This window comes from Haematobia irritans, chromosome 1, assembly GCF_050003625.1.
Source record: "Haematobia irritans isolate KBUSLIRL chromosome 1, ASM5000362v1, whole genome shotgun sequence".
NCBI lineage: Eukaryota > Metazoa > Arthropoda > Insecta > Diptera > Muscidae > Haematobia > Haematobia irritans.
This window is the reverse complement of record NC_134397.1, coordinates 252,346,852-252,360,284: the sequence shown is the minus strand read 5'-3', so window position 1 is coordinate 252,360,284 and position 13,433 is coordinate 252,346,852. Positions and strand designations below refer to the sequence as shown.

The window sequence follows — 13,433 nt, the reverse complement described above, 5'->3', positions numbered from 1 at the left end:
TTTTTCTATAGAAAATTTTGTCAGAATTTTATTTCTATAGAAAATTTTGTCAAAATTTTATTTCTATAGAAAATGTTGTCAACATTTTATTTATATAGAAAAAACAATTCAATCACAAAAACAAGTGAGTAAAGTAAACCATCAATGGTATAGGTTTGGGTGAAACCGCATTTTATTTCTATAGAAAATTTTGTCAAAATTTGATTTCTATAGAAAATTTGGGTCAAAGTTTTATTTCTATAGAAAATTTTGTCAAAATTTTATTTCTATACAAAATTTTGACAAAATTTTATTTCTATAGAAAAATTGTCAAAATTTTTGATCTATAGAAAATTTTGTCAAAGATTAATTCTATAGAAAATTTTGTCAAATTTTTTTTTCTATACAAAATTTTGTCAAAATTTTATTTCTATAGAAAATTTTGTCATAGAAAATGTTGTCAACATTTTCTTTCTATAGAAAATTTCGGTCAAAGTTTTATTTCTATAGAAAATTTTGTAAAAATTTTATTTCTATAGAAAATTTTGTAAAAATTTTATTTCTATAGAAAATTTTGTCAAAATTTTATTTCTATAGTAAATTTTGTCAAAATTTTATTTCTATAGGAAATTTTGTCAAAATTTTATTTTTATAGAAAATTTTGTTAAAATTTTATTTCTATAGAAAATTTTGTAAAAATTTTATTTTTATAGAAAATGTTGTCAAAATTTTATTTTTATAGAAAATTTTGTCAAAATTTTATTTTTATAGAAAATTTTGTCAAAATTTTATTTCTATAGAAAATTTTGTCAAAATTTTATTTCTATAGAAAATTTTGTCAAAATTTTATTTCTATAGAAAATTTTGTCAAAATTTTATTTCTATAGAAAATTTTGTCAAAATTTAGTTATATAGAAAATTTTGTCAAAATTTTATTTATATAGAAAAAACAATTCAATCACAAAAACACCCAAAATTAGGGTAATATTTTTAAGGTCACCTAATTTTTCTTTATTAGTAATCGTTCATTGAAACAAATATTTTGTCAAAATTTTATTTCTGTAGCAAACTTTTGTCAAAATTTTATTTCTATAGCAAAATTTTTCACAATTTTATTTTTATAGAAAACTTTGTCAAAATTTTATTTCTATAGAAAACTTTGTCAAAAATTTATTTCTATAGAAAATTTTGTCAAAATTTTATTTCTATAGAAAATTTTGTCAGGTTTTGTTGATTTTAAGATTTTGAGGGACTTGTGGCCAAATTTGGAAAAATCGGGCGATACATATATATGGGAGCTATAGCTAAATCTGAACCGATTTCGATGAAATTTGGCACACTTAAAGGGTGGTCAATTGGACTACTTTGTGACAAATTTGACACCGATCGGTTAGTAAACGAGCGCGATCTGACCCCATTTATCGAAATCCGATCCGATTTTTTCCAAATTCAGTAGCGTCCGTCATTGTGCCAATAAAGCGCTACATACCAAATTTCATCCTGCGGTCAACAAATACATGGACGGGCGGACTGACGGACGGACACGAAGGGCTAGATCGACTCAGGAGGTGATTCTGAGTCGATCGGTAGCATTTATGGGCACAAAAGTATCAACGCTTGAAATAAGTGTGATCAGGAATTGCATGGGACTGTTGAAAATTTTGAAAAAAATTAATAAAATTAAACTATAAACAAATATATAATTTTTCCAAAAAATAAAATAATAATAATAATTTAAATTTGCATCAGTTCAACGATGGAAATTTTCTTTCAGGGTTCTGTATATTTCTATTATTTATGAAAAATCAATTGAACATTTTAGAATTTATAAACAACTTTATAATACTTTTCTTTTTTTTTTGTTTTTTTTGCAATAATATAGCTGAAAACGAGATATCTTATAATTAATATATGTAAGTGTTTTTTGAAAACAAGCCAATATAAATAAAACGAAACATTTTTTTAAATACATAAGCTTAAGCTTACAACAATAACAAAAATATCAGTATTCATTGTTCAATAAAAGCCTGTTGAAAAATAATGGATATTAAAATATTTTTTCTAAAGTTATCTTAAGCAGATTGAGAGCACAAAAAAAAACTGAGGCACTACAACTTGAGACCGTACAAAAAAAAAATGTTTTTGATTAATAAAAAATATAAAATAGTAAAAACAAAATTAAACAATAATACATCAATAAAATTGAAATGGAGAAAAAAATATAAAGCATTAACCAAAAAACAAATAAAATTGTTTTATAAAAATGTATTTAAAAATAAATCACCACCAGATAGTGAGTAAATTAAAACTAAATGATATATTTTATTTAAATATAGAAAGCTATATATTTTAAATATATATTATTATATAAATATCATAAATAGCTGATAAGACATTTGTTTCACAATAGAAGCCCTAGAATGCAGGATACACTTTTTCATTTTTGTTCTTGGGTTTAATCACAAACATAATAATTGATACTATAAATTTTTTAATTTAATTATTTCGAAATTACAAACACCGATATCATAGTGATAATTTTTTTCTGCGCAAAAATAAAATTTGTAAATTTTTTATTATATTTATTTATTATAAAATTTTTGATTTTTAAAATTAATTTTTGCCAATTAAAACTTTAATTGGCCTAAATAATTTCTGTGAATGATTTTTATTTTTATTAAAAAAATTAATGAAATCAATTAAGTTTTTATTTGAAGAAATATTATTAAAAAATTAATGAAATCAATTAAGTTTTTATTTGAAGAAATATTGGTGATATTTTTTCTGTGTAATAATACAATTTTTATTTTTTTATATTATTTATTTATTACAAAATTTTTGATCTTTAAAATTAATTTTTGCCGATTAAAACATTAATTGGCCTAATTAATTGTTGTGAATGATTTTTATTTTTATTAAAAATTAATTAAATCAATTAAGTTTTTATTTGAAAAAAAAAAATTGGTGCTATTTTTTCTGTGTTATAATAAAATTTTTAATTTTTGTTTTATTTTATTTATTTATTTATTATAAAATTTTTGATTTTTAAAATTAATTTTTGCCAATTAAATCATTAATTAGTATAAATAATTTTTGTGAATGTTTGTTATTTTCATTAAAAAATGAATGAATGAATGAATGAATGAAATCAAAGTTTTTATTTGAAAAAATATTGGTTATATTTTTCTGTGTAATAATAAAATTTTTAATTTTTTTTATTTTATTATTTATTATAACATTTTTGATTTTGATTTTTTAAAATTAAATTTCATCAATTCAATCATTATTTGGTCTAAATAATTTTTGTGAACGATTTTTATTAAAAAATTAATGAAATCAAATAATTTTTTATGTGAAAAAATATTAGTGTTATTTTTTTTCTGTGTAATTTTAATTTATTTATTTATTATAAAATTTTTGATTTTTAAAATTAAATTTTGCCAATTAAAACTTTAGTTGGTCTAAATAATTTCTGTGAATGATTTTTATTTTTATTAAAAAATTAATGAAATCAATTAAGTTTTTATTTGAAAAAATATTAGTGATATTTTTTCTGTGTAATAATAAAATTTTTAAATTTTTTTATTTTATTTATTTATTTATTATAAAATTTTTAATATTTAAAATTAAATTTCGTCAATTCAATTATTATTCGGTCTAAAATTTTTGTGAACGATTTTTATTTTTATTAAAAAATTAATGAAATCAATTAAGTTTTTATGTGAAAAATATTGGTGTTATTTTTTTCTGTGTAATTTAAATTTATTTATTTATTATAAAATTTTTGATTTTTAAAATTAAATTTTGCCAATTAAAACATTAATTGGTCTAAATAATTTTTGTGAATGATTTTTAGTTTGATTAAAATATTAATGAAATCATTTAAGTTTTTATTTGAAAAAATAGTGGTGATATATCTATATGTTTTTTTTGTTTAATAATAAAATTTATTTTTTTTTTATTTTATTTATTTACTACCCAGCAAAAAAATTTGGAAATTCTTCCAAAGGCACAACTTTAAAAGCATTTTAACTACACAGGAAGTTCTTTTAATTCAATTATTTATAATTGTTTTGTTTTCTTATTTTTCATGGGCAAATTAATTTTTTTTAAACAGTATAAGCATTAAAAAAATGGTACAACTTATTGAAATTTTGCCGAAAAAAATCTAAATCCATTCAAGAAATATTTGGAATTTTTAAAAATATTTTAATTCAAACATTTCAGACAAGTGTTAGAATGCATTAGAAAATCATAAAAAATTATAAAAATTATTTATTTGTCAAAATATGACATTTTTTTAATTCACATCCAAAACACCGAATTCGAACCACAGAGTAAGAAATGATGCAAATTCAGTGCAACGGCTTTTGAAATGGTGAACATCCGTCCTATGACAAGTCCATGTTAAATTCATCGCTTCTGCGCCAATTTTGCACTACTTCCAAAATTTTTGATTTTAATTAAATAATTTTTGTGAACGATTTTTATTTTTATTAAAAAATTAATGAAATCAATTAAGTTTTTATGTGAAAAATATTGGTGTTATTTTTTTCTGTGTAATTTGAATTTATTTATTTATTATAAAATTTTTGATTTTTAAAATTAAATTTTGCCAATTAAAACATTAATTGGTCTAAATAATTTTTGTGAATGATTTTTAGTTTGATTAAAATATTAATGAAATCATTTAAGTTTTTATTTGAAAAAGTAGTGGTGATATATCTATATGGTCTTTTTGTTTAATAATAAAATTTATTTTTTTTATTTTATTTATTTACTACCCAGCAAAAAAAAATTTGGAAATTCTTCCAAAGGCACAACTTTAAAAGCATTTTAACTACACAGGAAGTTCTTTTAATTCAATTATTTATAATTGTTTTGTTTTCTTATTTTTCATGGGCAAATTAATTTTTTTTTTTAAACAGTATAAGCATTAAAAAAATGGTACAACTTATTGAAATTTTGCCGAAAAAAAATCTAAATCCATTCAAGAAATATTTGGAATTTTTAAAAATATTTTAATTCAAACATTTCAGACAAGTGTTAGAATGCATTAGAAAATCATAAAAAATTATAAAAATTATTTATTTGTCAAAATATGACAACATTTTTTTAATTCACATCCAAAACACCGAATTCGAACCACAGAGTAAGAAATGATGCAAATTCAGTGCAACGGCTTTTGAAATGGTGAACATCCGTCCTATGACAAGTCCATGTTAAATTCATCGCTTCTGCGCCAATTTTGCACTACTTCCAAAATTTTTGATTTTAATTAATTTTTGCCAATTAAAACATTAATTGGTCTAAATAATTTTTGTGAATGATTAATGAAATCAATTATTTGAAAAAAAAAAAATATTGGTGATATTTTTTCTGTGTTATAATAAAATTTTTGTTTTATTTTATTTATTTTATTTATTATAAAATTTTTGATTTTTAAAATTAAATTTTGTTAATTAAAACATTAATTGGTCTAAATAATTTCTGTGAATGATCTTTAGTTTGATTAAAAAATTAATGAAATTATTTAAGTTTTTAATTGAAAAAATATTGATATTTTGTGTAATAATAAAATTTGTAAATTTTTATTTATTATAAAATTTTTGATTTGTAATTAATTTTTGCCAATTAAAACATTAATTGGTCTAAATAATTTTTGTGAATGATTTTTATTTTTATTAAAAAATTAATGAAATCAATTAAGTTTTTATTTGAAAAAATATTGGTGATATTTTTTTTCTGTGCTATAATGAAATTTTTAATTTTTTTATTTTATTTATTATAAAATTTTTCATTTTTAAAATTAAATTTTGTCAATTAAAACTTTAATTGGTCTAAGTAATTTCTGTGAATGATTTTTATTTTGATTAAAAAATGAATGAAATCAAAGTTTTTATTTGAAAAAATATTGGTGATATTTTTTCTGTGTAATAATATTTTTTTTTATTTTATTTATATATTTATTATAAAATTTTTGATTTTTTAAAATTATTTATTGCCAATTAAATCATTAATTAGTCTTAATAATTTCTGTGAATGATTTTTATTTTTATTAAAAAATGAATGAAATCAAAGTTTTTATTTGAAAAAAAATTGGTGATATTTTGTTCTGTGTAATAATTAAATTTTCAAAATTTTTTATTTTATGTTATTTATTTATTATATAATTTTTTATTTTTAAAATTAAATTTTGTAAATTAAAACTTTAATTGGACTAAATAATTTTTGTGAATGATTTTTATTTCGATTAAAAAATGAATGAAATCAAAGTTTTTATTTGAAAAATATTGGTGATATTTTTGCTGTGTAATTTTAATTTATTTATCATAAAATTTTTGATTTTTAAAATTAAATTTTGGCAATTAAAACTTTAATTGGTCTAAATAATTTCTGTGAATGATTTTTATTTTTATTGAAAAAATTTATGAAATCAATTATGTTTTTATTAAAAAAAATTGGTGATATTTTTAATGTGTAATAATAAAATTTTTAATTTTTTTATTTTATTATATTTATTTATTATAAAATTTTTGATATTTAAAATTGAATTTTACCAATTGAAACATTAATTGGTCTAAATAATATCTGTGAATGATTTTTATTTTTATTAAAAAAATTAATGAAATCAATTAAGTTTTTATATGAAAAAATATTGGCGATAGGTTTTTTTCTTTTTGTAATAATACAAATTTTATTTTTATTTTTTTTATTTTATTTGATTTATTTATTTATATTTATTTTGAAAATAACCAAGCCAGTGGGCCATTAGAAGATGGTTACAAAAATACTACAAAATTAACTTTATATATAAAAAAATGTTAAACCATTATAAAAATTAATATAAAAATGAAAATAAAAATATAAATATAAAAATTAAAAAAATTGCAATAATAAATTCTAACTGAATAAAGCCAAAAAAAAATATATTATTTTTGTTTCAATACGAAAACTGAGGAATCCTAATTTTTTAGTTTTTTTTTTAATAATTTTTTTATTAAAAGCCCTTCAATCTTATGTTCATCATTTCACAAAACAAGAATTTCTCTTAATTAATTAAATTCATTTTTAGTTTTAATTAAAAAATTCATAGTATCAATTATTTGTTTATTAAACGTTCTTTACGGAAAATCTAAACTTTTTTATATGATTTTCGTGATTATATTTTTTTTTTCTTTTGTCTAGGGATTCATATATATATTTATTGATGCCACCTTACGATGTTGTAGTTGTTTTAGTTTTCCTGGGAATATGTGGAAATGGATCTATTTGAATATTGAAGAAATTGGTGTTTACCTTTTGTTTCGCTGTTGTTTCACGTGTATGCAGATGCGATTTTAATTGTCCAAGAACTTTGGCTGCTTTCGAAAGATTTTTTTCTTGTTGCCAGATATCAGATTTGGTATCGCCCTATTTAGGTTTTTTTGTTTGTTTGTTAATGCAAATATCAAGCATTTTAAAGCGAATAAAAAAAACAATTGTTTTTTTTTTTTTTTTGTTTTGATTGTGAATGAGAGTAAAAAAAAAACGATATAGAGAAAAGCAAAATATATAGAGAAATATATAATAAGAAAATTTGGACTATATCATTTTTTAATATTCTAGGATAAAAACAAAAAAACGAGAAATTAATGAATCTGTTAACATCCATATGCTCTTCCTTTTTTTTTGGCAGAGATATGAACAAGTCTATGGATATATGTGCTCGAAATTACAAAAAAAAAATTGACTAGTTACAAACAAGAAAAGATTTTTGTTTTAAATAATTTTAAATAGAAAAACAAAACAAAAATGAAAATTAATAAAAAGAAAATTAAACCCATTAAATTAGAAAACAAAATTAAGAAAACACAACAGAGTGGCGGTGAACACATTCAAATGATTTCATGTAATATAGGGTGGTGGCTATGTTGGATTTTCGTAGTTGTTTGAGGATCACAAAACAAAAGATAAACATATAAGAAAATGTTACTAACTATTTTATTATATTATGGTAGTCATGATGATGGTGATGATGATGGATGTGGGTTATAACTAATAAAAAAACAATTATAATAATAGCTAAAAAAAAACGCCTAATGCAACAGATAACTATACAACCTAACGCTACAAAAAAAAAACAACAAAAAAATTCTGATTCAATAACGAAATTAATTGAGTCAATTAATTTTTTAATTGAAATGTTTTCAATCACAGAAGTGATAGCATCAATTAAAAAATTAATTGAAAGTCAAATAAAAAAATTAATTGAAAGTCAAATTAAAAAATTAATTGAAATTAAATTAAAAAAATAATTGAAAGTCAATTAAAACAAGTATATACGGCTGTAAGTTCGGCCAGGCCGAAGCTTGTGTACCCTCCACCATGGATTGCGTAGAAACTTCTACTGAAGACTGTCATCCACAATCGAATTACTTGGGTTGCGGTAACACTTGCCGATGGCAAGGTATCTTAAAACTTCCTAATACAGTCTTCTAAATTACAAGGTAGTCCATACGTATATAATTAAGTTTAAAGTTTCTATAGAAATAAAATTTTGACAAAATAAAATGTTAACAACATTTTCTATAGAAGTAAAATTTGGAAAAAATTTTCTATAGAAATAAAATTTGGAAAAAATTTTCTATAGAAATAAAATTTGGAAAAAATTTTCTATAGAAATAAAATTTGGAAAAAATTTTCTATAGAAATAAAATTTGGAAAAAATTTTCTATAGAAATAAAATTTGGAAAAAATTTTCTATAGAAATAAAATTTTGACAAAATTTTCTATAGAAATAAAATTTTGACAAAATTTTCTATAGAAATAACATTTTGACAATGTTTTCCATAAAAATAAAATTTTGACAAAATTTTCTATAGAAATAAAATTTTGACAAAATTTTCTATAGAAATAACATTTTGACAAAATTTTCTATAGAAATAACATTTTGACAATGTTTTCCATAAAAATAAAATTTTGGTAGATTATTTTTGGCTCGAGTGGCAACCATGAATATGAATCGATATGGACCAATTTTTGTGTGATTGGGGATCGGCTATATATAACTATAGACCGATATGGACCAATTTTGGCATGAATATTAGCGGCCTTATACTAACACTATGTTCCAAATTTCAACCGGATCGGATGAATTTTGCTCCTCCAAGAGGCTCCGGAGGACATATCTGGGAATCGATTTATATGGGGGCTATATATAATTATGGACCGATATGGACCAATTTTTGCATGGTCATTAGAGAACATATACCAATACCATGTACCAAATTTCAACCGGATCGGATGACTTTTGCTCCTCCAAGACGCTCCGGAGGACAAATCTGGGGATCGATTTATATGGGGGCTATATATAATTATGGACCGATATGGACCTATTCTTGCATGGTTGTTAGATACCATATACTAACACCACGTACCCAATTTCAACCGGATCTGATGAATTTTGCTCCTCTAAGAGGCTTCGGAGGTCAAATCTGGGGATCGGCTTATATGGGGGCTATATATTATTATGGACCGATATGGACCAATTTTTTGCACGGTTGTTAGAGACCATACACTAACACCATGTACCAAATTTCAGCCGGATCGGATGAAATTTGGTTCTCTTAGAGGCTCCGCAAGCCAAATCGGAGGATCGGTTTATATAGGGGCTATATGTAATAATGGGCCGATATGGACCAATTTTTGCACGGTTGTTAGAGACCATATACTAACACCATGTACCAAATTTCAGCCGGATCGGATGAAATTTGCTTCTCTTAGAGGCTCCGCAAGCCAAATCGGGGGATCGGTTTATATGAGAGCAATATATAATTATGGACCGATGTGGACCAATTTTTGCATGGTTGTTAGAGACCATATACTAACATCATGTACCAAATTTCAGCCGGATCGGATGAAATTTGGTTCTCTTAGAGGCTCCGCAAGCCAAATCGGGGGATCGGTTTATATGGTGGCTATATGTAATTATTGACCGATGTGGACCAATTTTTGCATGGTTGTTAGAGACCATATACTAACACCATGTACCAAATTTCAGACGGATCGGATGAAATTTGGTTCTCTTAGAGGCTCCGCAAGCCAAATCGGGGGATCGGTTTATATGGTGGCTATATGTAATTATTGACCGATATGGACCAATTTTTGCATGGTTGTTAGATACCATATACTAACACCATGTACCAAATTTCAGCCGGATTGGATGAAATTTTCTTCTCTTAGAGCAATCGCAAGCCAAATTTTGGGGTCCGTTTATATGGGGGCTATACGTAAAAGTGGACCGATATGGCCCATTTTCAATACCATCCGACCTACATCAATAAAAAATACTTGTGCCAAGTTTCAAGCCGATAGCTTGTTTCGTTCGGAAGTTAGCGTTATTTCAACAGATGGACGGACGGACGGACGGACATGCTCCGATCGACTCAGAATTTCACCACGACCCAGAATATATATACTTTATGGGGTCTTAGAGCAATATTTCGATGTGTTACAAACGGAATGACAAAGTTAATATACCCCCATCCTATGGTGGAGGGTATAAAAATTGATCCAATTAAAAAATTAATTGGTACTATTAATTTCTGTGATTGATTTTTGTTTTAATTAAAATTTTTGTTAAATCAATTAAATTGTTAATTGAATATTTTTAAAAAATTGGAAAAATTTAATTGGAAAAATTTTCGTGAAAATTTTTTTTCTGTGCAAATCAAATATATAAAACCATTTGGTTTGATTATACAAATCAAATTGAATCTATTAATATTTTAATTTATTAATATTCAAAAATCCAATTAAAATATTGATTTAAATTTTTATATGATTTAAATTTGTATATGTTCTGTTGCGTAGGCATATTCGATAAAAACAAAAACTTATTAATAACAAATGATGTGAAGTGGCAGTACAACAAACTTATAAATGAATGGTGTGTTGTGGTGTAGAGTTGAGGGTGCAATGAATGTATAACAAATTAATTAATTATATAATTGTGTGTGTGTGTTTTTTTTTCATATCGTACTATGGATGATGAAATGCTAAATAATATTAATAAATAATGTGTATGTGATATATTTACTTAGAAACTATCAAATCATATTTATTTTTTTCAAGTAGCTTTGACTTTGTTTAAGAAGCAATTATTTTAAAGGACCTGATTTAAAAAATATATATTTTCCGAGAAAAATATATCGCCAATAACTTTTCCAAATTAAATTTATAAAATATTTACTCTATTAATAATCTTTTTTATAAATAATAATTTCAGGTGGATTTGATGACAGACACTCTGCCCAGCAAACATATATACCAACATAGAAATTGGGAGACTTAACATATGGGAGCTATGCGAAAACTTGGACCGATCAACAACATATTCGCTGCACCTTTTTACGGACCAAAAGTACCTCTATCCGGCAAATCGGAAAAAATTGCGATATCTCGAAGTCAAATCGGGAGATCGGTCTATATGAAGGGTATAACAAAACCAATCGATACGCCCCATGCTCGGCTTACTTACATATGTGTGAACCCAAATAATTGGGTTGTCCACACACTTAAGAGGTTAAATCTGGAGATCGGTCTTTATGAGGTAAATACGAAACAATGAACCGATACACATCATATTCGGTTTACTTATATCTCCAGATTTTGTATTTCCCATAAATCGGATAAAAGTTGCGGTGTCTAGAAGCCCAAGAAGTCAAAGTGGGAGATTGTGCTATATGGGGTGCTATACCAAACCGTGGACCGATACACACCATATTCGGCACACCTATTTGTGGTCCTAGAAAACCTCTAGATTTCCAATTTCAGGCAAATTGAAAAAAATCTATGGATTCTAGAAGCCCAAGAAGTAAAATCGGAAGATCGGGGTTATACCAGAATATGGACGACCAATGCACACCTTTTTGTGGTCCTAAAATACCTTTAGATTTCCATTTTTAGGCAAATCTAATAAAAATGGAAATGGAATTTTATTTTGATTAGAATATCAATTGAAACCAAATTTTTTTTTTTAAATTAAAACAAGTAAGGAAAGTCTAAAGTCGGGCGGGGCACCACTTTGTAAATCCACATTATCGATACTATATCAAATACGTCAAGTGTGTTGGGTGCTACATATAAAGGTTTTAGTCACAAATACATATATTTAAATCTGACCAGATCTGGACTGAGTTCTACAATATTTATAAACTTTAAATTTAAGTCGGCTAATGCCCTGGGGTGGAAAACACAATGTTAGTAAAATTATGGGAAACATTTTAATCTGAACCAATTTTGAGGCAACTTCGCAAAAGTGTGTTTATGATTTATCGGTCGATAGATACGTATTAGAAATAAAGGAAAATTTGAGTCACTTTTACAAGTTTTCGACTTAGCAGTAACGATTTTATAAGGAAAATGTGGGTACTTTGGACATTTTTGCCCAAATCGGAAAATTATATATATGGAAGCAACATAGAAATCTGAACCAATTTCAATAAAATTTGACATGCATACTTAGTATTTTAATTCTACTGCCTGTGCAAAATTTGACGTAAATCGGACTACAACTTTGAACTCTGTGATCATATGACGGAAAATCGGGCGAAAGATATATATGGGAGCTATATCTAAATCTGAACCGATTTCAATAAAATTTAGCACACTTGACTACACTACTAATTGTACTGCTAGTGCAAAATTTCAACCAAATTGGCTTAAAAGTCTGGCTTCTGCGGCCATATAAGTCTATATCGGGCGAAAGATATATATAAGATTTATATCTCAATCTGAACCGATTTCAAATTTGGCACACCTGACTGTAGTACTTATTGTTCTCCTGGTGTAAAATTTCAAGCAAATCAGGGTAAAACTCTGGCTTCTGGGTCCATATAAGTGCATATCGGGCGAAGGATATATATGGGAGCTATATCGAAATCTGAACCGATTTCTTCCAAAATTAATAGGGTTCTATTATTCTGACCCGAAACAGGAACTTGTGCCAAATTTGAAGGCGATTGGACTTAAACTGCGACCTAGACTTTGATCACAAAAATGTGTTCACAGACAGAGGGACGGACAGACGGACATGGATCGACTCAGGGCCCCACCCTGAGCATTATTGCCAAAGACACCATGTGTCTATCTCGTCTCCTTTTGGGTGTTGCAAACATATGCACTAACTTATAACACCCTGTTTCACAATGTGGCGCAGGGTATAAAAATTTTATTGACATATTTTTGTGGTATTTCTTTATTGGTATAAAGATCCAATTAATTTTCAAACATAGTCTCCCCAATTACGAAAACGGTGAGGTGATATCATTCATTAACGTAAATTAAAATAAAATAAAAATATTTGTGTGATTGATTTATGTTTTAATTAACACATTATTGGCGATATTTCTTTCTATAGAATAGAAATTAAAAAAAAAAAACATAACGAATACTACACTACTTATTGTATA

At 24.7% G+C, this 13,433-nt stretch overlaps 1 protein-coding gene across 5 annotated transcripts in view; it reads right to left on the bottom strand.

The window, feature by feature from the left end:
* mbc (dedicator of cytokinesis protein myoblast city) overlaps nt 1–13,433 on the bottom strand; it is a 191,824-nt gene that overhangs the window by 48,339 nt on the left and 130,052 nt on the right. For 4 of the 5 annotated variants that reach the window (XM_075289378.1, XM_075289369.1, XM_075289387.1 and 1 more), the window contains exon 12: nt 7,279–7,392. The exons of the other annotated variant lie outside the window; for it this stretch is intronic. In XM_075289378.1, the coding sequence (XP_075145493.1) occupies nt 7,279–7,392 (114 nt within the window). The remainder of the gene's footprint in view (nt 1–7,278; nt 7,393–13,433) is intronic. 5 annotated transcript variants of the gene reach the window in all.